This window comes from Miniopterus natalensis, chromosome 1 (assembly GCF_054644295.1).
Source record: "Miniopterus natalensis isolate mMinNat1 chromosome 1, mMinNat1.hap1, whole genome shotgun sequence".
Taxonomy (NCBI): Eukaryota; Metazoa; Chordata; class Mammalia; order Chiroptera; family Miniopteridae; genus Miniopterus; species Miniopterus natalensis.
The window spans coordinates 8,829,476-8,853,505 of NC_142081.1; the positions used below are offsets into that span (position 1 = coordinate 8,829,476).

General features: G+C 53.2%; 1 protein-coding gene across 1 annotated transcript in view; it reads right to left on the reverse strand.

Annotated features, from left to right (window-relative positions):
* Positions 1-3,259: 3,259 nt before the first annotated feature.
* The window catches only part of RIN3 (Ras and Rab interactor 3), a 74,642-nt gene continuing 53,871 nt past the window's right edge, over positions 3,260-24,030 (reverse strand). The window contains exons 7-9 of the mRNA XM_016205721.2: positions 13,866-13,997; positions 7,156-7,319; positions 3,260-4,350 (exon numbers count right to left, since the gene is read on the reverse strand). Coding sequence (XP_016061207.2) covers positions 4,033-4,350; positions 7,156-7,319; positions 13,866-13,997 — 614 coding nt within the window. The 3' untranslated portion in view covers positions 3,260-4,032. The remainder of the gene's footprint in view (positions 4,351-7,155; positions 7,320-13,865; positions 13,998-24,030) is intronic.

Below are 24,030 nucleotides of genomic sequence, written 5' to 3' on the forward strand. Positions count from 1 at the left end.
CTGAGCCTCACTGAAGGTTGTCTTACCGAAGACCAAAATTTGGGCTGGACAGCAGGGGGCCCCAGAGAATGTCATCTCTGCCTGAAGGTACAGTTTAGGGAAGGGCTCTTGGAAACTTTTGCTGCAAACTGCAAAGCTGGCGAAACCTGTCAAAGTTCTGTGACACATGTACAGAACTTTCCTACAGAGAATGTTTTAGGGGAACCCCCTATGAAATGGAAACTTAAGGGAAACATTTTCTTGACTCAGCACTTAGGACAGGACAGTCCCCAGGCACAAAGGCCCACTGCGGGGACCAACCCTCCGACTCCCACATACGTGGAAAGCTCTTGGGGCCCCACACTGGCCCCCAGAACATTTGGCCTTAAGAAGTGCAAGGCTCTTTGTTCCAGGGTCGCCAGAATAGTGACCTAGCGGATCTGACCCCAGTTCCTTTTGAGTCTTTAAACACATCAGTGGAGTCTACAAGTCCCATTAGAACAAGCCACCTTTTACATCTAATAAAAATCCTGATGGCTCTGAATCGCCAGGGGTTAGCAGGATACGGGGAAGTGAGACTGAAAGCCATCCTGGTGACACTGCAGAGGATGGAGGTAAACTTGGGTCCTTGCTGACACACCCGCTTCCTGAAAGAGTCTCTCTCCTGTTTATTGCCTTTGATCAGGTTGGAGACAGCCCCTGACACACAGGGCTCTTTCTAGAAAGCCTGCAAACCCTCCAACACCACACGATGGAGAAGTGGAAGGAGAAACGCCTTTTGTCTCTCTGGAGGCTCCTGAAGAAGAGGGGCGTGGGGAGTTAGTGTTTCATGAGAATGAAGTTTCAGTTTTGTAAGACGGAAGTTCTGGAGATGGGGGTGGTGACTGTTGCATGGCGATGGAAATGCTCTTAATGCCATTGAACTGTACAATTAAAAGTGGCTCAACGGTCAGTTTTGTTATGTATATTTTGCAATTAAAAATGAAACAATATGGCCTGCCCATCCTCTGCCTACCCATTCGGTGACCTCGCTGCCTCCCTTCCTCTCAGCACTGCCACTGGCCACTCCTCCTCGCATCCACCTCTGCCCCCCAAGCAGCTGCCCCTCCAGGTGACACACTGGCCCCTGTGTCAAGCTTCCCAGATAATCATCATGGCCTTGGAGGGGCCAGCACCGGACTCCCGCGGGCAATGGGGCGGGTGGAACATCACAGGAGGCCCCGGCTCCTTCTAAGGCGGTAAGTGTGTTTAATCTTTTCTGTTCAATCCTTTGAGAGCAGGGCTTACCGGCCTTTCTTCCCTATACACGGCCCCTCTTGCCCACCTAGGCCAGCCCTGGGCAGTCCATCCCGGGTTTCAAGCGCACTGTCGCCTCTCTGAGGCCCTCCAGCATCCACTTGGCCCTTGGTCCCTTTACATTGCTCCCCATCACGTTTTCATTGCACAGCGTGAAAGGAGACAGTATAGCCTGGTGGTTAAGAGACAGGTCTTTCTGCTCAGACATGTATGGGTTCAAATCCTGGCTCAGCCACCTGGTCTTGGGCAAGGTACTTAAGTGGGTCATTTTTCAGTTTTCTTATCTCTAAAACAGGGGTAATAGGCCTTCCTTACTGTTATGACAGGGATGAAATTGAGTTAATCCAGAAGACTTTAGGGATCGTGCAAAGAACACACACACACACACACACACAGAGCTCTGGACTCCTGACCCCTTGCTCGGGGCCACACACACACACACACACAGAGCTCTGGACTCCTGACCCCTTGCTCGGGGCCCACGGAGAAACGAGGCCTGTGCAGTTGCATCTGGGCCCTTGGTCAGCTCAGCCCTGCGAGCTGACCTTTTGAACTTTTGCCTCAGGAAAGTTCACCCAGAGCTGGGCCCCGAGACAGCTGAGGCTCATCTGACGGGATTTCTACAGACAGGTCACGTGGGATGCGGCATGGGGCAGAAAGAGAAGCCTAGAGTTGGGGGTCAGCCCTGACTTCAAGCCTCACTTTGGCTTCTAACCGGCTACGTGACCTTGGGCTAGTCAGCCACCCCGTTATGAGCTGAACTGTGTCCCTAAGTTCATGTGCTGCGGCCCTAACCACCAGTACCTTAGGATGTGACTGTCTGGAGACAGGGCCTTTAAAGAATTAATTAGGTTAAATGAGGTCATACGGTTGGGCTCCAATCCAATAGGACTGGTGTCCTTATAGGAAGAGAAGACACCAGGGGAAGGGCCATGTGAGGACAGAGAAGGCCGCCGTCCATGAGCTAAGGAGGAACTGACTCTGCCGACGTCTTGATTTCAGACCCCAGCCTCCAGAGCTGTGACTGAATCCGTTTCTGTGGTCGAAGCCCTCCACCTGCGGGTTTGTTACGGCGCCGGAGCAGGCTAACTCCTCCCGCCCCTTTCTTGGCCCTACGTGTCCTCCCCTATAAATACCTCCCTCAAGGGGCTGTTGTGCAGATTAAGTAAAATGATGCAGGATAATTGCTGACTGCGCCAGGCACACCCAGGGCTCAGCACGTGTAAAGGCCCTGTCTCAGGCCTCCACCCCCGAGGCTGTCCTATCACATCTCCCTTGGGGCAGAGGCATCCAGATAACAGGGCTTCCTCCTTTCTGGCCCCTCCTGATGATGGGTGGACCCCAGGACTGGCCTCAGGATGGTGGGCCCGGTGTACACCCTCATATACACATGTACACACACACACTTTTATAATTATTCAAAGTGTGTGTATACATTTTTTTTGGACACTCTATATTTTTAATTAATGCTGAGGACACAGACACGACCGGTCCAAACCTGGTGGAGAAAGCAGAAGTATCAACAGACAACTACACTCTGATGGGATATCTCTTGTGAGAGAGATGAGCCCCGGGGCCTATGGGAGCATGAGTGGGCAAGGTCTACCTGGCTGGTCCAAGAAATCAGAGAAGCCTTCCTGGAGGAGATGGGCTTTGAAGGATGAGTAGGAGTTTGACCAGGCAAAGACTTTAGGGAATGGTATTTCTGGGATAGGTAGCAGAAACAGGAAGGTGAGAGACTGGAAAACAATCCAGAGGTGGGAACGGTGGGAACCAAGGATAGTAAGGAGGCAGGTGACCAGGCTGAGGGGCACACAGAAGCCAGGGCCCTGGAGGCTGAGGGTACACTGCAAATTCTCAAAGGACAGGGCCTCAGTGGAAAGGAGGGGGTGTCCTGAACCCCACCTGGGAAGGGCGTTAGGCTGTTAATGAGCTGCCTGGCTGGCTGAGCAGAACTCCAGCCACTCAAGAAAAGGAGATGCCATTTTCAAAAGGGTTTTTATTAAACTCTCCCCACATGGTGCCTCCTGCCACAATTGCCACAGCCCTGGTGTCCACCAGGGGAAGGGCCCTGTCAGTGTTCCCGTGTGGCAGAGGCTGGGCTCGTCCATGGAGCCGTGGAGCTGGCCTCATGGTGTCACGGAGCATGTCTGGCTGCTTCTGGAGGCGCTCAAAAGCTGCGGCAGAGACTGGGGGTGCTGGTAGCTGAGGGCAGGCTCTGGTCCAGGGATCGGGGCCTCTCTCTTCAACACACGCCCTGAGATATACTCCTGAGATCCTGGGTGGCCAACACATCCCAGCGCCACCCTGGGGTGCAGGGGAGATACTCCAGATTGGGTGGACTGCGGTGGAAGGCAGAGGCTGTGTGTGAACAGGGACCAGTCTTGAGTTCTTGCTGCAGCTGGCTGGAGAGTCCCTTCCCTCTCTGAACCTCAGTTTCTCTTTCTGTCTTATAAGCAAACTGGCCTCTCAGTGCTATGCCTCTTCTCCAGGAAGCACTGTGGCCACTGCTTCTTGTCATTTTCACAACTGTCTTGCCACACTGGCCTTGGCCTGCTTAGTGGGTTGCAAGCATGTATGACATATGGGCATCCATGTTGGGTGTGTGTGTGGTCAGATGTGGGGCTCCTGCATGTAGGAGGGGGTGCAGCTGAGTGTGAGCGTGGGGGTGAGCAAGTGTGACCCCAGCCCACCCGCTTCTCCGCCCAGCCTGTCCTGGTAAACACTGCCATCGAGGGGGCTGCAGTGGCCCTGGCCTCACAGGAAGTTGGGCTCCCGCACCACGAGGCAGGGCGGGTCCCCACTGCCCCCGCCGTCCAGGGGCCGGTACACGAAGTGGAAGTCGCGCTTGGGCTCGCACCGCAGCAGGTAGCCCTTGATGTGGTGCGGGAGCGCCTCGTCCGCTAGCTGGAAGCAGCGCCCGTCGACCAGCACGAAGAGCCGGTGGTCCTGGGGCTGCTCCACCTCGAACTTCTCTGCACACTGTGCGCACAGCGCCGTGGCCAGCGTGTCCGCCCGCGACGCCAGTGTCCGTGACTGCTGCTCGGGCTCTAGGTATGACACGCAGATGAAGTCCTGCAGATTGAGACGGAGAGGGCTTGCATCACCAAGGGGCCAAGGGGGTGTCCTGTCTCAACAACACCCTAAGGCCGGGAGCTTGGACAGGGGTGAGCAGCTGAGTGGCCTTGGTCAAGACCTTTTCCCTCTCTGGGCCCCAGGCTCCTCTCTGTGGAGAGGAGGGATTGTAGGAGCAGTCGTGAGGCTGAAGTCAGGGTATCTGTGGCTGACCCTGCTGTGTGACCTAAGGCAAGGCCCTTCCCTCTCTGAGCCTCAGCTTTCTGACCTCACTGATGGTGAGTCAGTGGCTGTGAGCCTGCCCCCTGGTGGCCAATGCATGGGCTCACCATTATGTATTCATCAGGCACTTCCTCACCATATCTGAGGTCCTCCTGCACCAATGCGGGGGGGGGGGGGGGGGGGGGGGGCGCAGCATAAATAACACTGGAGGCAGATCGCAGCTTCTGAATCTCATGGTTCAGCTGGGACTACTAAGGCAGGCAGAACATTTCATCCCTTAGGGCTGGAAGAGCCTGGAGGTCGGGACAAGCTGGAGGGGGGAGGCTTGGGGTTGGAGGAAGAACTGGAGGGAAGGAAGAGGTTCGGTGGAAGGGGGATCCCCGGGGAGCTGGGCCTGAAAGGTGGAGGGTCTGGGTCAGGTGGAGAGGGGCGGGCTGGGTGAGGCGATGCCTCTGGGGCTGGGGTGGGAGCACTTGTGTGCACACACATGCCGAAGGCACTTATATGTTCCTCTTCCTGCCTGAGAGGGAGGACCAGATGGTGGAAGGAAGGGCCCTCCAGTCCCTGACGGGCTTTGAATCTGTTCCCACTCATTGTGTGACCCTGACCTCTCTGAGCCTCCATTTCCCCAACTGAAACCGGGATAACACCAGCCCTTTACACCAGGGCTGTGAGGCCTTTACATCAAATGAGCTCTGAGCCCGGAAGAGTCCTCTCCCCAAGCACCCTGAGGGGGCCGGTGGGAAGGGGTATGTGCAGGCTGCCCCTCGTGGAAGGACGGTCACAGCACAGCCTTCTCAGGAGGCAGGTGACGATGACAATTACGGCTACAGAGTGGCAAGTGCATACAAGGTGCCAGGCTCCCTGTGTCAGCTTCCCTGGGGTCACCCCTTTCTTCCAGGAGGGGAAGCCCAGCTCACTCCCTTGGGTTTTAGTGGCAGTCAGTGCTCTTCTCGTCCCCCATTAGGCCTCCAAAGGGCTCTTTATACCTACTGATGACTGTCAGGCTCTGGGCTTTCCCTCCCAGGGAAGGAAGGGATTTAGGGTGTGGGGTGCAGAGGAGGCAATAGGAGGGGGTAGAGGGCGATGCCCTCCCTAGACCCCAGAAACAGTGCTGAGGGGCTCCCTGTCCCTGACCCCAGGCCTCTCTCTGTCTGGCTTAGCACTGGGAACCCACAGGGTGGGAGCAAGGAGTAAGGAATGCATGGGTCAGGCCTGAACCAAGAGTGCCCATATCCAAGAGTTGGTGGAGGGACAAGTGTCTGGGAGGGGGTGGGGAGCAGCTCTTGCCAACTCACGCTGGCTCCTACCAGCTTGAGAAAGCCAACTGTGCACATCTCTTCCTAATTCCAAGTTCAGTGCTGTCAAGTTAATAGCTGGAAATCAGTCATGATGGGAGTATTTACACCATGGAAGTCAACAGAAGCTAAAATCAGAGCTTTTTTTTCAACCCAGAGAGCCAGTTACTAAACATTATCAAGACACCATTGATTAGAGGAAGGGGGTTATCAGCTTGATAGCATAGACCATATACTGGCAGAGTTCACAGTCCACCTATGCTGATAGGGAAACTGAGTCTCAGAGAGGAGCAGGGACTACTCAGGGTCACACAGCAAGCTAGCACACAGCTGAGTCCAGACCTCAAAACTTTTGCCTCCTAGGCCGTGGCTCTTTTTATTACAGATGGGCCATCTTGAAAGGCCATCTCCATGGGGTTCAGGTCCAGTGTGCTCTGGGTGCCAGGGAGGTGAGTCTGCAGAGCTATCTCTGGATTGCTGCTTAGTTCACTGTCCTAACTCCCTCCATTCTGCACACACCCCAGTCCCACGCTGTCCCAGACTCTGGACATGGGGCCCCTGAGATGTGTGAGCCACGGTCCCTCCCTCCTAGGACAGCTTCTTCATATATAGATGGTTACAATATGGGGAGAGTAGCAGCAGGAAGCACAGAGGAGGGCAGGCTGTAGGGAATGGGGGACAGGTGGGGGGTCATGGAAGAAACTGAAGGTGGGCAGGTGGCATCCAGTGAAGGAGAGGTGGGCTAGCACAGGCAGAGACTGAACGGGAGGGAGCTGAGCTCAGCATGATCTGATGCAGCCTGGGGGTGTGGGGGTAATGGGAGGGCAGGAGGAATCAGGAGTCTGGCCCCCAATGGCTTAAATACTGAGTTTGAGTGGAGAGAGGTGGGAGGGATGGGGAATGGACTGGAGGGGGCAGGCTAGGGGCAGGGGGACCTTCGAGGCTGCTGCATTTGCCCAAGGACCTAGGGGCAAGGCTGTGGATCAGCTCGTGGGCTCCCAAAAGTGGGAGCGGCACGACTCACGTCCACATCTCCAGCCCTAGCAGGTACTAGGACATAGCAGGTGCTAAGGAATGTTGGGTGAAAGTCTCATTCCTTCTTTCCAGGCCTTGTGCGCCCAATGCGATCACCGCTGCCCGGGGATACTGTCCTAGGCCCCCCTCCTCTGGGAGCCAGCACAGGGCCCGGCAGGCCACCCAGGCAGGCGGCGTCAGGCTCCCGAGCCCGCAGGCAGGGGGGGGCTGTCTGGGGCGGGGTGTGCCCCGTTCTCTGTCCCAGGGTCACCTGCACGGAGGAGCGCGAGGCCCGGGCCTTGTTGAGCGTGCGCCGGCGCTCCCAGCGGTGGATGGAGTCCTGCACCTCCACGCTCAGCTGCCGCGTCACCGTGATCTTGTCGTAGTTCTTGATGTGCTCCAGGGCCCCGTAGGTGGTGGTCAGATAGTAGGAACCTGCGGGGACAAGAGTGCAGGCTGACTGGGCGGCCAGGGCGCACCCACAAAGGGAAGGAGCGGGGAGGGGGCGTGGCCCGCGAGGCCCCGCCCGCCGCTCCAAGCTCCACCCACCGCGGCGGCAGTGGACGCACGTGCAGGATCCGCACCCGGAGCTCCAGCCCCCTGCCCGCCCCACAACCACCCCACAGCCTCGCGGGCCTCCTGGGGTCCAGCCCGAGCTGTCAGGCCCGGCTCATTGGCTCGCCTTGGAGATAAAACTCTTGCTAATTTCTGAAACGGTGTTTTACATTTTAAAGGATACGGGAGAAACTGATCATCACGGATGTCTTTAGGGTGGGAAAGGGATGGCTGGGAGACATGGGGGGGCAGGAGACTTCTCACTGTATACATATATATATAAGTATGTATAACAATACAGATCTTATTCTGAAAAATAAGTTTAAAAGGTGGAGAGAAAATTTTAATTATGGTTATAAGATTTTAAAGATTTAAAGTAAAAACTTGGAACCACTCATTTAGCCATTTCTTTTTACCTCCTTAAATTAATTCACATGTATTCATAATACATAATGTTTCCTAAAGTAGTTTAAGCTTTGACATACTTCAGACTGCAAAATTTAAGATAAAAGACATGAAGTTTAAAAGACAGTGGTTTGCACAGATGCTTACACGTTCGCTCTCCTTAGTTTGTTAGGGGCTTTGGTTGAAATATTTCAGAGGCACTAGCCTTGTTGTGCCCCTCACTTTAGAGAGGAGGGTGATTTTCGTGGGTTGCCTCCCACTCACCAGACCTCTCCCCTAGCCCTTTAGGTGCCAGGGTAATGATTTTTGACATGAGGCTGATTCTCCTACGGATCCACCAAATCCCATCATCTCTTTCTTCTTAACTAACTGAATTATACTTTTTGGGGCGGGATGAGTAACAATCAATTGAAAATGCTTACTGCCCATACTTCCTTGCAACTCTTGGTAGTGGGCAGGAGACCCAATTCTGGCTATTTAGATATAAGTGGAAGTCCTTGGATGGAGCTTCCAGGAAAACCTTTGAAAGGAGCAGACTCCGGTGGTAAACACACAATAAAATATACAAATGATGTGTTACAGAATCATACACCTGAAACCTATATAATTTTATTAACCAATGACACCTCAATAAACTCAATTAAAATAAATAACTAGTGGCTTCTATTCATTTATTAAAAAATGAAAGAAAGAAAAGGGGCAGGCTCAGTTGATATGTCCCTTTGGGTTTTGCCCATTCCCCCTCTCCTGCCTGGAACACAGAAGTAAGCCCCGAGGCACGGCAGCTGTTTTGTGACCAGAGGGGTCAGGCACAAAGAGAAAGGTTCCCATCCTAAAGAACTCGGGAAAGAGCTGGGTCCATGCTTTCTTGATGGCAGGGCCAAAAACGGCCATCACTGTCAGTCTTGTGCCCCATCACTTCCTGGCGCAAGAGACAAGCAGCCCTTCACTCAGATTTAAACCGTTGTTAGCTGCACCGGGAGGTGTTTGCAGCTTACAGTGTTCCTAACTTACATTGGATGAAGCTGCCTACATATACCTACAAATTCTACAACCAGCATGGGAAAAGGCCACACCCTGGCTGGGGTTGGTGGGGGTTATGATAAAGGGGTTTATGGCCACAGGATCACTCACCCTTTCATAGCAGTGTAGAAAAAACTTAAAAAAAAAAAAATAAGTGTGTCAAGGCCAGCATAGAACTTGGCCTGGTGTCCCTTATCAGAGAAGGGCCAGTGAACCACTCATGTGTCTCCTTTCTCAGTGAAGCGCAAAGCCTGCGTGTGCCGGGATGCCTTTCCCGGTGCCTCCAGCCCTTGCTGCCTGAGGGTCCCTGTCCTCTGGTTGCCAGGTCTCAATGGTCCTGTTTCCCACCCGTGATCATGTCTCCCTGGCTGGGATCTGAGTGCAGTGGGCTGATGGACAACACGCAGTTTGGGAGTCAGAGCAGGATCTGGGTTGGTGTCCTCTCTACGCCTGTTTCCTCACCTGCAAATCCCATATTATCGATATGAAAAGTAACCGAGGTGAATACACCTGAAAGCAGGGCTTAGTAATGAGTCACGCAGGGCGGTTAGGTGACCTGGGGGAGGTGCTCTGGAGGTTCTCACTCTCAGAAGCGGGAGGAGCCCCAAGGCCCACAGCCCACTCCTTTTGCTCATGTCCTGATTTTCCAAGGGGCCCTCCCAGCCACTTCCCTTTGACTGGAGGCCATGCAGTGCCACCGACGACCACTAGGGGGCAGGCGACTCCTCCCACAGTGAGGTTTGGAGCCAGCGGTTCTCTTGGGGACAGTGTGCTGCCCATTGATGGGAAAAACTCAATGCCCCTCAAGATATTAGCCCAGCCCGGCTGGGCGTGGCCAGTGGTTGAGCATCGACCTAGGATCCAGGAGATCGCGGTTCGATTCCCAGTCAGGGCACATGCCCAGGCTGTGGGCTCGATCCCCAGTCGGGGCCGTGCAGGAGGCAGCCGGTCAGTGACGACTCTCCCATCACTGATGTTTCAACGCTCTCTCTCCCCCTTCCTTCCTCTCTCTGAAATCAATAAAGATATGTGTTATATATATATATCTATATGCCCAGCATGGCCAGCTGTCAGCCAGCACGCAGAGTGGATGTGGGTGAATGAGTCCGTGCGGGTGCTTCTGGGAGAGGCTGGATTTTGAGCTGGCTCCAGCCAGGTGCCCCACAGCTTCCTGTCCCATAGTTGCGAAGAGTGGCGGGAGCTGTAGGGAGGGGCTAGAAGGGGGCTGGGGTCCCATCATGCTAACGCTTAGGCCCTCTCCCCACCCTGATCTCCCCTGATCTCTAGCCCCTGATAGGTAACGCTTGCTGCAAAGAAAGTGGGGCCCCGTCACTTGTCCTTCGCCAAACTACAGCACATGGAACCAGCTAGACCATGAAAGTCCCACAATGCATGGACTTTTTTGTCGAACACAGAACTGTGTTATATGAACTGTGAAACAGGAGAAGGCAGAGCCCAGCTCTACCGCTCTTGCCCCCAGCTGCCTCTGCAGAACACGAGAGTGCGCAGACAGTTTGAAAACCCCAAATCCAGCCCAATACCTGCGCTTTCCTGAGGCAGAGAGGTTAAGCGACTTGCCCAAGGTCTCCAGCCAATCAGAGGCAGAACCAGGACCGAAATCCAGCCTCCACGCCACTCTTTTTACTACATCATGTGTTACTTCTCCTCTTTGGTTTGAGCAACTGAAGTTCTCAAGTCTGGGGCTCCCCTTGGGCCCACCTGTGTCCCAAGCATCTCTGAGCTCCGCAGAGGACAGAGGGCAGGGACTGGCCAGCAGGGGCTCTGCCTCCCCCCAGTCAGGACCCCCTTTACCTGCACTCAGGGGCATTGGCGATGGAGCACCCTGTGTGCCACCACCCAGTGAGGACATGAGGGTGAAGCCACAAAAATACTGTATCTGTCCCTTTGTCCTTGGGCCCAGGTGCTTCCAGATGGAGGTCTGACAGCTCGAAGACCTGAAGGGCGGGAGCCCTGCCCAAGCTGGAGACCCACTAGTCATCTCATACCAGGGGAACAACAGCTGTGAGGCCAGGCCTGTCCTGGGTGCTGTGACCTCCCTCCCTGGCTATCAGACTAGGAACAGAGATGAAGGGAGGCACCCATGCCAACCCTCCACCTCCTGCTGTGTGCAGTATGGTGTGAAGTTTGTCCCCTGGCCCCCATTGGCGGGGCCTGATGCTGCTGTGTGTGTGGGGGGGGGGGGCAGCGCCGCTGGGGGGGCGATGTGTGGCAGCCTGGTGAGGCTCTGCCCGCCCAAATCTTTACTTCCAGCAAACAGCCCAAGGCTTCCTTCGAAATATCACAGGGCCAGAGGTGGGGCGGGGGTCTCTGGCTACTTAAATCTGAAAAAAAAAAGGTAGGCTGCAGGGTATTGAGGCAGCTTTGGGTCAGAAACTGTGAACTGTTTAAGACCTTTACGTATTTATTTGTATTTTCATTTATCTCAAAAACACTGTTGCCCCAAACAGAGCAGTGCTCCTGCCTGCAGGACCTCACCTTTCCCACTGGAACCCACAGGCTTCAGGAACAGGATGAAGGACCCCAGGAGGCCATGGCAGGATTGGGGTGGGGGTGCAGGTCCACAGGAGAAAGTCGCTGGGCCAAAGATGTCCCCATCCTGTCCCTGCTCAGCCCCTGTGCCTGGTTTGGAGCCCCATTTAGGAGTCCTAGTGGCCAGGGCATGGCTGACCACTGCGGAGAGTGAGCCAGACCTTAGACCATCTGCAAAGCCTCCTGGTCTCACTCTGTCCTTTGTCTTTAAGGCTCTATAACAGCCCTGTGGGGTTGGGGCCAATCCTTAACAGGATTTGTAAATGATTGCTTCCCGGGAACATAAGCAACGCATGCCCACTGTGGAAAATTGGGAAAACAGAAAACAACGAGAAGAGTCTCTGTGCTCAGTGACTCCCTTGGTCATCTGAGCCCTGTCCTGCCCCATCACTCTATCCTACCAGCCTACTTCCTGTCTTCTCAACATCCACTAGATGTGACCACATGTGAAATTATCTTGTTTGCTTATCTACTTAATCTGTTTAAGGTCTGACACCCCCCCACTCCCCACCCCCACTTTCCCACTGGAATGAGACTTCATGAGAAAAGGGACCAGCTATACCTGCCACAGAGGAGCTCAGTGAATATCTGTTGAAAGATTTAGTACATGGCCTTTGCCGAGGTACCTATTAAGTCTTAGTACTTTTCTTGTTGATTTATAAGAACCTTTACATATTAAGGCTCTTAATGCTGATTTGTGGGAACACTTTTCCCTGGTATCTTATTCTATTTATGGTAATTTTTGATATGTAAAAGTTTTTATCTTTAGAGGTTACATGTGTGACAGCCACCAGACCACAGCTAATATTCCTGTTGAGAGTGTTGGGTGAGCTGCTGCACTTTTCAGGGGCTAGTCCTAGGAAATGGGGTGCTCAGTGTTTGAGACAAGAAGCCTATTCTGCTTACAGTTCCCTAAAGAGAGCCTCCTTGCCTTGAACTCCATTCTATTTTCCCCCGACAGGCTGGTGGAGCCTGTAGGAGACAGGTCAATGTTGTTGGAGGCCTCTTTGCAACTCCTCAGCCTTGTGGTGCTTCTGTATGCAAGTTCAAGGCTGAGGAGGCCAAGGAGGAAAGCCCATGAAGGCCTGAGGTGGAGGCCCCAGAGCATGGGGTACAGGACAAGGCATTCATTCATTTTCATGAGACTATCAGCCTCACCTGTCTTGCCTTGCATCGCAACCCAAGTGCCTGGAATGGAGCCTAGCACAGAGTAGGGGCTCACTAAGCTTCTAGATGAATAGATGAATGGGTAAGTGGATGGGTGGTTGGGTGGGTAGGTATCTGGGTAGACAGATGGGTGAATAGATGGATGGATGGGTGGGTGGGTGGATGGATGGGTGGGTGGATGGGTGAGTGGGTGGACAGATGGGTGGATGGATGGATGGCTACTGGGTAGACAATAATCACTGCTAAATAAAGTCTGGCTTCTACTGAATTCCTACACCCTCTGGAAGACAGGTTGTTCTAACTGCAGGGAAATTTTAACTACAGAGGAGAAAAAAATAGATCTAGAGGTCCCAGGGCACAAGCTAAAGTTGTATGTGACAGTAAACTTCATGGCTTTACACGCTCTTCTGACCTTCCAGGAAATCACAGAACTGTCGCCCAGAGACTGATATATGCTAAAAATGCAAACAGATGCAAAGAGGGATGGTTTATTGTAAAACCACAAAGCCCAAAGGGGCCACTTGGAGCCTGAGAGTCTTGTCTCACCCTTAGAGGCTGTTGTCTTAGAGGACAATTCGGGGGACCCTCAATGCTGATACTAGGGCTGGCCACACCTCTGGGATTCTTGGTTGAGGGGTGGCTGAGCTAAGTGGGTGGGAGGAAGTGGTGGGAAGGAAGAAAGGGGAAGGAAAACTGAGGGTGGGTGGAGTTGGCCACACCCCTGCCATTTACTCATAGTCCCAACCTCTCCGCCCATGGACAGAGGACCTGACTCAGGGCTGGATGAACAGGGAGCTGAGAGTCCACAGGGCCTCCCCGGCCTGAGAACTGACCATCTTTCCCTGCTTAGACTCCCCGTGGACACTGCCCTCCGCTTCAGCTTTATCTTTTATGCTACTAGCAACTGTTGTTCCTTCTGTGAAGAATGCCCTTTCCCCTTCTCTATCTGCCTGGTTCCTATTCAATCTTCCATGCTTGGCTCAGGTGTCACCTCCTCCAGGAAGTCTTCCCTGACTGCACAGCCTGGGTAACATGCTCCCATACCCTCCGGGCTTCCCACCATTTCAGCATATGACAGGCAGCAGGGACATGGTCTCTTTATTGGCCCAGGTCCACCAGGACAGTGTCTGCGTCCAGCCCTGTGTTGTACCCCCAAAGCTCCGTGGAGTCTGGCATCCAGGAGGTGTTTATTGGGCCGCCCAGTACACCCCTGGAATGGCTGGGTTGGGGGTGTGCAGTGGGCCCCGGGGGCCCAGAGATGGGCCTGGGGCAATGACTCACCCTCCCCCAGCTGCAGGGCGGGGTCCATGAGCTCCATCATGTACTCCACGTTGAGGAGCATCTCCGTGAGGTTGCTGCGGGCCAGCACATACATGAGCACGGGCAGGAAGTCATCCGCTCCGTAGGGCTTCCCTGGAAGGAGGAAGGAGGCAGAGGTGGTGAGTGCGAGGCTCTCCTTGTGAGCAGTTCCCTGCCCAGGGGAAGGGGACCGTGGTTTTCTGTGTAGGGGGTGGTCACCCCTGGAAGAGGAACCTTCCTGCTTTTTTATGACTCTCAGGACAGGGGTGACCCTGGAATCAGACTTCTTGGGGTGGCTTGTGACACAGTCCAGGTTTAGGAAGAGGGAACTGAGAAAGGTGCCCTCTGCCCGGGTGGGCAAGACCCTTCCTCTTTCCCAGCTCTTCCCCTGAGTGCCGCTTGCTGCCTGCTTGACTCAAGTTTGTGTCACACTTATTCACAGACCCACCCAGAAGCAACTGACTGTCTAACGCTGATGTCTTCTGGGAAGGCACCGTGTCCCTTTTAACCACACATCTCCCTCTCCACATGCAAAACAGAAAGCCCTCCCTTAATTAAAGCTATCAGGTCAGAAAGTCCACCATTCGACCTTCATTCCTTTGGCTGAAGAGGTGCCCTTTCCTGAAGGTTTCTTTTGAAATGCACATGCCTCGGAAAGAAAGAACTCATCCCTGCTGCTTTCATGGGAGATGTTCACAGGGCTCGGCGCCTCTTGACAGGAATAGATACCTAGGGAAGGTGGGCCTTCCCAGTTTGGCTCTGAAGACTGACCACACGGCAACGCAAAATCAAAGGTTGGACGTGCAGGGCAGGGATTCCTGCGGGGACAGAACCCTCCCGGAGCTCCTCGCTGGTCTCTTAGCAAGCCAACAAGGTGCACTGAGGACTGAGAGTGCCTGGCTGAGCAGCTCTGCCACGAGGAGTGGCCACTGGGGTCGCCCTTCTCACCTCCTCCTACCAAAGGGAGGCCAGGGCTCAGACAAAGGTCTCTGGACTCAGCTGGAGTTGCCAGGCCGGGGCATGGCCCTAGAAGGATCACCCAGGGTTGCTGCCCTTTGTATCTTGGGTAAGATTAACACCGACATCTGTATTTTGTTTTCTCAGGTGGCCTCAGCTTTTCTGCCTGTAAATGGATAGGCTGAAGGGGTTGGTAACCCACAGCACGGGAAAGCAGAGTCAGACAGACCCGCACTACGGGTCCCAGCACGCTGCTTGCTAGCTGTGTGGCCTGGGGCTAATTGCTTTACCTCTCTTAGCCTGCGTCACGTGTGAACCGACACACATAACATGCGATTCTCTGGGGTTTGGGTGAGGATCCTCTGGGGTGCTTTACAGGCGGTGCTCCCACGATGCTCCCACGGAGACACCCACTAAGGAGCCTGCTCTTACCGCGGCTCAGCACTGTGAGGCTCGCGGAGGACCTGCTCCCAGGTTCCCGGCCTCGCCCTGCACAGAAGCAGTCCGCGTGGGAGGGAGCCTTCCCATAAGCCTTTGTGAGCCTGGGACATGACTACACAGTTCCCAGGGAGAGATTATTTTGTGCCTGAAGTGGCTTTTCATGGTGAGAATTGAATTCCTAGAACCCCAGCACCCAGGAGATTCTTTCCGTGTTTGATTTCTGAGTTAGGGAACGCAGGCAGCCAGGCGGCGGGAACGTGAACCGAAGCCCGTCTGCGCCTTCTGGGATTCACTCCTGCTCACGCGTGGGTTTGGGGCTGATTGAATTTTCACTCTGCCTCCGAGAACATCATCTTTTGGGCGTGTTCGATGAATAACTCACCAAGGAATACAATCAGGCAAGTTAATTTGCTTTCGAGCAGTGGTTCTCAACCAGGGTGACTTTGCCCTTGAGGGGCCACCTGACAATGTCTGGAGTCCCTTTTTGGTTGTCACAGCTACGGTGGTAGTGCTACTGGCGTCGAGGCCAGGGATGCTGCTACACACCCTACAGTGCACAGGACAGCCCCCGTAATACAGAATTATTCAGCCCTAACTGCCTGTGGTACCAAGGTGAGAAACCCCGCTTGAAGGACAGTGACTTTCAGCCGAAAGGATGGTCCCGCTCGGGCCCCAGGATTGAGGACTTAGAGATGGGGGGACAGAAGCCACAGACTGTAGCTCTGTGCGGATGGAAAGTCCTTCACCCTTTTCAGTTTCTTCTCGAGAACATCGGCTGACCCTCAGGATGGGCTTTGGCGCATCTCCTTGGTTCCCACTATGTTGTGTTCAGCTACCCCACTGCAGGGGACTCCTGTGCCTGTCCCTCCACCTGCCCATGGGCACCTCTTCTCTGTCCCTCCAGTATACAGAGCATGGCACAGTGGTGGGTGAATGAACAAATGAATGATGAATGAATGAATGAATGAATGGTGGATGGACGATTACTGAGCTCCCAGCAGGCCTCAGAGTCAGTGCCTTGGCACCAGCTCAGATGAACCTCTATAGAGACTCCAGGAGTCCTTCCCATCGGCGGCCAAGACAAAGTGTGCATCATCTTTCCCTGGAAACCAGCCCTTGCTGGGACCTCCCCGTTTCCATCAAGGACCCCACTTTCCCGCCAAGTCCTGAGATGCAAGGCCTGGGTGTCCTCATTTCCCTCTGGGCTCTTTGTCCCCTGTGGCCAGTCAGACCAGAGCCCAAGTGCATCTTCCTTGTGAATGCTTCCTGCACTCACCCTTTGCTTTCCTCAGCGCGCTCTCTGTCCTGTGACCTACTCTGTCTACTAACTCATCTCTTGAGAATACAGCTCTGATCATGCTACGTCTTTTCTCAAGAACCTTCAATGGCTCCCCCACTGCCTGGGGAATTAGGTCCAGATCTCTCTTACCCTGATGTTCAAGGCCTTCCACAATTGGGCCCGCAGACAACTGTCCAACATGACTGGTCCTCCTCTCCTCCAGCCCCACTATCTAGTCACCCGCACTCTGCCCCTTGGTTTTTGCCACACTCACCTACCTGGCAAGCCCTCCCCTTTCCTTCCAAAGGCCTGTGCCTTCCACCTCTCACAAGCACCAACATTTGTGTGACTCTTTAAAGACGCAACGCATATTTTATAAACATTACCGCCAGTGAATTCCTAAAACAACTCTGAGCTGAGTTAGATGCATTATGCCTACTTTACAGATGAGGAAAGTGAGTCTCAGAGAAGTTAAGCTTCTTGCCTAAGGTCGCACGGCTAGGGTGTGGTGAATTAAGACTTGTGTCTAGTTTTTTTTATAGTCACAATCCCATGTTCCTGCTACTTCAACACGCTTCCTTCAAGTTCCACCTCCTCCATGAAGCTCTCCTGGATTACCCCAGCTACTGTGCTGACTCTATACTCTACTCTGCAACTTCCAACCCAGAACAACATCCTGCCTCCATCGCCCCCCACATAACATTCCGCTGTGCTGAACTGTGGCCATTCTCCGAACTCCACCGGCACTTTCACTCCTCTATGCCTTCGCATGCACCGTTCCCTCTGCCTGGGGCACCCTTCCTGCCTTTCCTTTACTAACTTCTCATTCTCTCCCACATCCTCAAGCAGCTGGATGGTTCCTGCCCCAACTCCCATATGCTTTGCTATTTCAGAGCCTGCCCTTTACCTAAGACTGTGTGCTCCTAAGAGAAAGTAGAGAAGCTGTGTGAGCTTGGGCAAGTCGCTTAACCACTCTGGGCCTCCGCCCCATCCCCAGTCCCTTTCCAGTCCCTACCACAGCGCTTGGGACATAGGACACAGACAGTGGACCAAATTGAGGCTCGTGTGTTCCCACTGGATGCTACTCTGTCCTGCCTGGGGCTGGGGCCATGGTCAAGGATACTAGTATCTGCTGTGGGCCTTAGACCATGATATGTTGGGAAATGCTTAACAACTGCTTCTCTGGAGAAAAAAATTGTTTTGATTTATAGTTTGCCAATTTCCATGGAATAAATATTTCCACAATGGTCCATTTCAGCTTCTACCAACATAAACAGGGAATGGGGGAGAGACATTATACATTTAGCTTTCATGAGCTGGTACAAGCTGACTTAAGACATCAGTGGCCTCAGGTCCATCAAATCCAGCTTCACTGTGAGGAAATTGAGGCTCAGAAATGGGAGAAATATGCTCCAAGCCCCACAGCTGCTTGGTGGTAGAGCTGGGACTAGAATTTGGGCCTCTCTGCCCCATGTGGGTAAGAGACGCCCACACAGGCTCCCAAACCTGATAGCTGCTCGCAGACACAAGCTTCAAGCAACACTTACATGCACCAGCTCCCCGCTGATATCCCAGGGTTAGTCAGGGCTTCATTCCCTTCCCGGGAGGCCAGGAGCGGGGCCCTGCTCAGCCCCGTGCACAGCTTCAAAAAAATTCTCCTGTGATTGGAATATCTGTCTTTTATGAGTCAGAGGACACGTCCATCTAGCTCTGCCTCTGAAGGCTCCACTGGGCTGCAGCCTGCATTTCTGAGTGATTTTGGCTTCCCATCTGTAGGTGGGGGGAGCCGATCACAGTTTAAAGAGCTGCTTTGGGGCGTTATGGTGTTTCACTGGCTGCGAGTTTAGGAGGAGGAGAATCTGATGAAAATGAGCTGACGCATAGTCACCTGGGTCACCCAGGCTGAGGGACACTGGGTTAAAAGGCCCCCAACTCTGTCACCTAACTAGCTGAGCGATCTGGGGCCACTCACGCTGAGCCTCCGTTTTCTCATCTGAAAACTGGGGGTAATAATAAAACTCTCTGGGTCTATTATTTAGGGCCATTGTGAGCATCAAATGACTAGCTGGACTTTAAATAAGGTTTTCTCTTCTCAGAAGCATAATCTAAAAGAAGAGTTGGCAATTTTTTTCCTGTAAAGGGCCAGATTAGTAAATATTTTTAGTTCCAGAGACCACATGTTTTTATCCTAACTGTTCAACCCAGCCGTTGTAACAAAAGCAGCCCCAGACATTGTGGAACTGAGTGGCTGTGGCCATTGCAGGTGGGGGGCCAGAGCAGGCCTGTGGGCCTCTGATCGAGAGGAAGGGTCGGTTGTCTTAGACTGTCTCTCTCGATTTGTTGACTGGGCTCTTACTGATGCAACCATCCTGGGGCAGCACAAGGCTCACAGCTGTGATCTGCTCTTGCCCTGACTTTCCCCACGATTCCCACTTAAAGCCACCTCCTTTCTCCAGAAAGTCGTACCAGAGACCCCCTCCCCACCAACTAGGTTCAGTGCCTATAATGGGCTTCCCTGGCCTATCACTGCAGAGTGAAAAAACATACATTCATATTTGCATTAATGAGTAAGTGAGGCCCTTACCCCCCAACCCAAGTGGCAAACTCCACGCTCACTGGACCTCTACCTGTCTGTTTGCCCTGGTAGCATGTTTCAGCGTCCAATGAAATACTCTGTGTTTGTTTTCCTGTTTATTACCCGTCTCCCCAGGAGAATGGGAGCTTTGTGAGTGCAGGGACTTTCTGGTGCTTACTGTTTATATCCAGAGCCTCAACAGGGCCTGGCCTGTGGTAGGTGTTGAATAAACATATTTGCTAAGTGAATGAATAGCGTTTATCTCACTGCACAGTTGTCGCTTCTTTGATGCTGTTTTTCTGCTTGAATTGTGACCATCCTAAAAGCAGGGACTGGGTTTTTCTGTCAATATCCATATTGTCAATAAATGTTTGTTAAACTGTCGGACAACTGAATCTGTTTCAGAAAAACATAGGATGGCAGGAAGCAGAGAGCACCCAGAACAGGAGTGCTCTGAATTTACTTTGGTGGCGGAAGCCTTCTGTTAAGGGGCATTTTAATACAGAGGTTGGCTTCTCTGGTTGATTCACTGAGAGGGGACGCTACCCCTCTTTTCCACTGAGCCCCCAAAGCTGCCCTCTCTGGCTATTTGCATTTTGTGCAGTTGTGGCTTCGGTCTCAGTTCTGCTTTGAGCGACGCCACATCCCCGAGGAAATCAGTCCAGCTCCCTGGGTTCCTCTTTGGAGAACTCAGCCCACAAGCCAGCCATGCAGGCCGCGGGCTCAGGCCTGAAACCAAAAGTCCCAGTCAGGTGTGACCCTGAGCATGCTGCTTAAGCTCGCTGAGCCTCTGTTTCCTCAGTTATAAAATGGGGATGACAAGAGTGCCCACACTTTGTGGGTGGTTGTGAGGGTTCAACAGGGCAGATGGAAAGTGATTAGCATGGTGCCTGCTGGGTTATTGGCATGTGAGAAATGTCAGACACGGTTATCATGCAAGACAGGAAGGTAAAGTGTCTTTTAACCCTCTAAGACATGACATCTTAGAGGGCCTGAACCCCATTTCTGTTGGTGGGATGTAAAAGCAAGCCTGCGCTTCACTACCAGGCTTGGCTCACATGTGTGACCCCACCCCCGGATGTCAATGTCCAGGGGCACTTAGAAAGTCTCTCTCAGCCTGGATCCCTGAATGACTCTATGGAGCAGAGCCTACTTCCCTTCCCCCAATTCTCCTCCATTAGACTGAACTTAATGACTGGGAAACAAAATTCTATCAAGTTAGAGATTTCCAGGTTTAGCTGTTACAACTGCAAGTGTTTCTTTAACCATTTATCAATCTAGCTACCTGTCTATGTCCCTTCTCAAAAACACCAGAAAGAAATCCATCAAAATATTAATCATTCCACCCCCAATAAACATCAGTGACTTTTATCAGCAGAAATAAGTTTAGATTTTTTTAACACAGATTTTAAAAAACCAACAGCCTGACCTCCCTCTGTCCTTTCCATCCCCAGTCAATGTCACGGGCCTGTCGTTTCATGCTCTTGAGGTCTCAGTCGAGTTTCCTTCTCCCACCCAACCCCCAGCCTCTGCCCCACCCTGAGCAGCTGCAGACCCCGAGCTCCCTGCGGGGTCTCTGCCAAGGAGGTGGACGGCAATGGGCCTGAGGGACTTTGGGCCTCCAAGACCACCCCTTTGACCCCACATTCGACCTCCTGGCTGTTGGGTGCCTGACCCCCAGGGTCAGAAGCCAGGCTCTGTTTCCTGAAGTCTAGGGAGCTGAGACAGACTGCTGAGGGAACAGAAAAGGCAGCCTGTCAGCTTTTGCTGCCCTCTGGGAGGTTGCCTGCCCTTTATCTACATTAGAAGAAGGTTCTTTACAGTCTTTTGAAAGAATCCCACGTTTGCAAACACTGCATCCCTCCCACCTTCCTCTCCCTCCCCATCTTAGGGTGGAGATCTTGGGCTTGAATCTATTTCTCCCCAATAGCAGGCCAGCTACCCGGTCTTCGACATTGAAGAGGCGGGAATAACTTGTTTGTCGAAGTAACGAGAGACACAATTCTAGAAGCCCTAACTGGTCTCACTGAGCCTCGTGACTTCCACGAAAAACCTGGGCTGCTCCTGGTTGCAGGACGGAGGGTCGAGTTATCCAAAGCCGCTATGCCCGTGAGCCCCCCGCTCTGCCTGACTCGGCCCCAACACTTGCTGCTGCAGTGGAGGAAGCCCTTGATCAGGAACCAGGAGCCCTGGGATCTGTTCCTAGGCTGGCTGCTAGGTTCAGTGATAAGAGCACACGAGTTTCAGAGTGAGAAGATTCTAGGTTTGAGTCCTGGCCCGTCTGTATCATGGGCATAAATAGTAATGATGTTTCTGGAAAGATGGTCTGGCCAGTTACCCCAGTCCTTGTGTCTAAGTTTAGCCCTTTGCCCACTGTTCCAGCAGGTCTCCCCAGCAGCCAGGCCCTAGATTTGTCTTTGTCTGGGCTGGACCACTGGTTACTGCTGCCCGCATGGTGCTATGGGAGAGCCTCCTCCCTGGAGGTGAAGGGGCCTGGGCAGGGTAGGGGGGTGGGAGGGAGGGGCTGACTCCTGCTTAGTGGGTCAGTGGCAGGACCCAAGCTGGTTTCTGCCCTCCACGGGGTGGCCGACGTCCCCCAGGGCTCCTTTGCAGGGCTGCGGGTGTGCGGACCACTTTGAGCATTCAGCCACTGGCAGCGTCTGGTGGGAGGGAGGTGTGGATTGAATGTTTGGGGTAACGGGCCTAGTCCTAAGGTGGCTGAATGTCAGCCGGGATCTGGCTGAAAAAACATAGCCTCTATCTGTCACGAGGAACTGTCTGACAAACACAAAATGAGGAACTTTCATTAGAAAGAAAAAGTGGGTCTTTCTCTTCCCGAAAGCGGCCAGAGGTGACCTCTGAAAATGGTTTGCTGTTCACTTGACCCAGAAGGCCCTACAAAATCATGCAAATCACGAGGTTCCAATCTCCTGTTCACTTTAAGAACACCTGAGAGACTGCCCAGGCCACCAAGGGTATGTATATTCAAAAGGCCACCAAGTATCTGAGGATGCCACTTTCCAGAGCGACGTGTGCCATTCTGTCATTACAATGGTGGGGTTGGTAGGTGTGCCCAGGCCAAAGAGTGGGGCTGGACATGGGGTCGGTGGCTCCAAAAGAGTGCTGAATTTTTGCTGCATGTGCTTAAAAATGCAGCGAGCAATGCTGAACTTCAGGGTGTAGATGCAGATTCCCTGGTCATTGGGCACATGCAGGTGAGCGAAGCTCCCGCGATGGGGCACAGAACTTACAGAGCCCATGGGCGGGTGACCCCACACACGAGCTCTCCCTGCCCCACTGATAACCCGACTGAAAAAGAGCAGCTTGTTCCTAAACCAGGAGACAAGGCTGCACAGAAGAAAAAGATGTCCCAGAAGAAACTGAAGAAACAAAAACTCATGGCTGGGAGTAAATTCAGCATCAAATAAATATAAAAAGAAGTAAAAATAAATAAAATAAAAATGGTGGGGGATGGGGAGGGAAATCTGTATTCTTTAAAAATACCAATGTCATAAAAGACGAAGAAAGGCTCTGGAAATGTCCCAAAGGAAAGGAGGTAAAGGGCCCACAACACTAAATGTAATACATGACCCTGGATGCTGAGCTGGAGGAAGAAATGCTAACGATGACCTTGTCAGATCAAGCGACAACCTGGAATACAGATGGTGGCTTAGATAAAAATATTGTATCACTGCAAATTTGCAAAGCAGACTTTACTGTGGTTCTGTAGGAGAATTTCCCTATTCTTAGAAAAGTACTGCTTGCTGCACAGGGTGCCCTGCTGGAGGGGTGGCTGGGGCACAAAGTCCGGCCAGCGCTCTGCTGACGGGTGTGCGCCCTGGTGTCGCGGTGCCCACTCTTGTCTCTTGCAGGACAGCGGTGATAAGCTGACTATATAAGGTCTCAGTGAGTCCCCTCCCTGCATCTGCACCCTTTGAGACTCTTGGCTCTTCCCATCAAGAAGGGGAGTCTAGTTCCTCACCCCTTGATGCTGGTCTGGTCTTGTGAGTAAACACGTCGATGAACTGCTTCAGAGTGGCACCGTGCCAGGTCAAGCCCAGGCCCCGAGAGGCCTCACGGGCTTTGCTTGTTCTCTTGGACCACCAACCACTGCCATGGGCACAAGCCTGGGCTAACCCGCTGGTGCATGAGAAACGTGTGGCCCGGTGTCTGCCACTCCAGACCAGTCAAGAGCCAATCAACCACCCAACATCTGGGCAATGCCATCCTAGACCAGCCAGCCTCTGACCACAGACCCTCAAGCCAGCCCAGCCAGCTCGGGCCACCTGACCTGATCAGCATAACTGCCCAACTGACCTGTGAGCAAGAGCACATGCTGGCTGGCTTAGGGGGCTGTGATGGGGTGAACGGTGTCCCTCCAAAGTTCATATGTTGAGGTCTTAACCCTCAGTACCTTGGAAGGTGACCTTATTTGAAAACAGAGTTGTTGCAGACGTAATCAGTTAAGATGAGGTTGTACTGCAGTAGGTTGGGCCCCTAATCCAATCCGATGCCCTTATAAAAAGAGGACATTTGAACACAGACACGCACACATGGGAAACGCCATGTGAAGACGGGAATGATGCTGCCACAAGCCAAGAACTACCAGAGGCTGGGAGCGAGGCCTGGAACCCATCCCTCCCTAGAGCCTTCACGGGGAGCATGGCCCTGCTCACACCTTGACCTCGAACGTCCTACCTCCAGTGGGAGAAAACACTTCTGTTGTTGAAGTCATCCAATTTGTGGTACCTGGTTACAGCAGCCCTAGGAAGCTAATACAGCGCCTTTTCGAAATTCACACAAAGGCACAGTATGGGCTGGTTTCCCTGCCTGCCTCCAGCTGACCATGGCCCTCCTCCTGGTACCCAGGTGACTCTGTAAGGTGCTCAGGAACT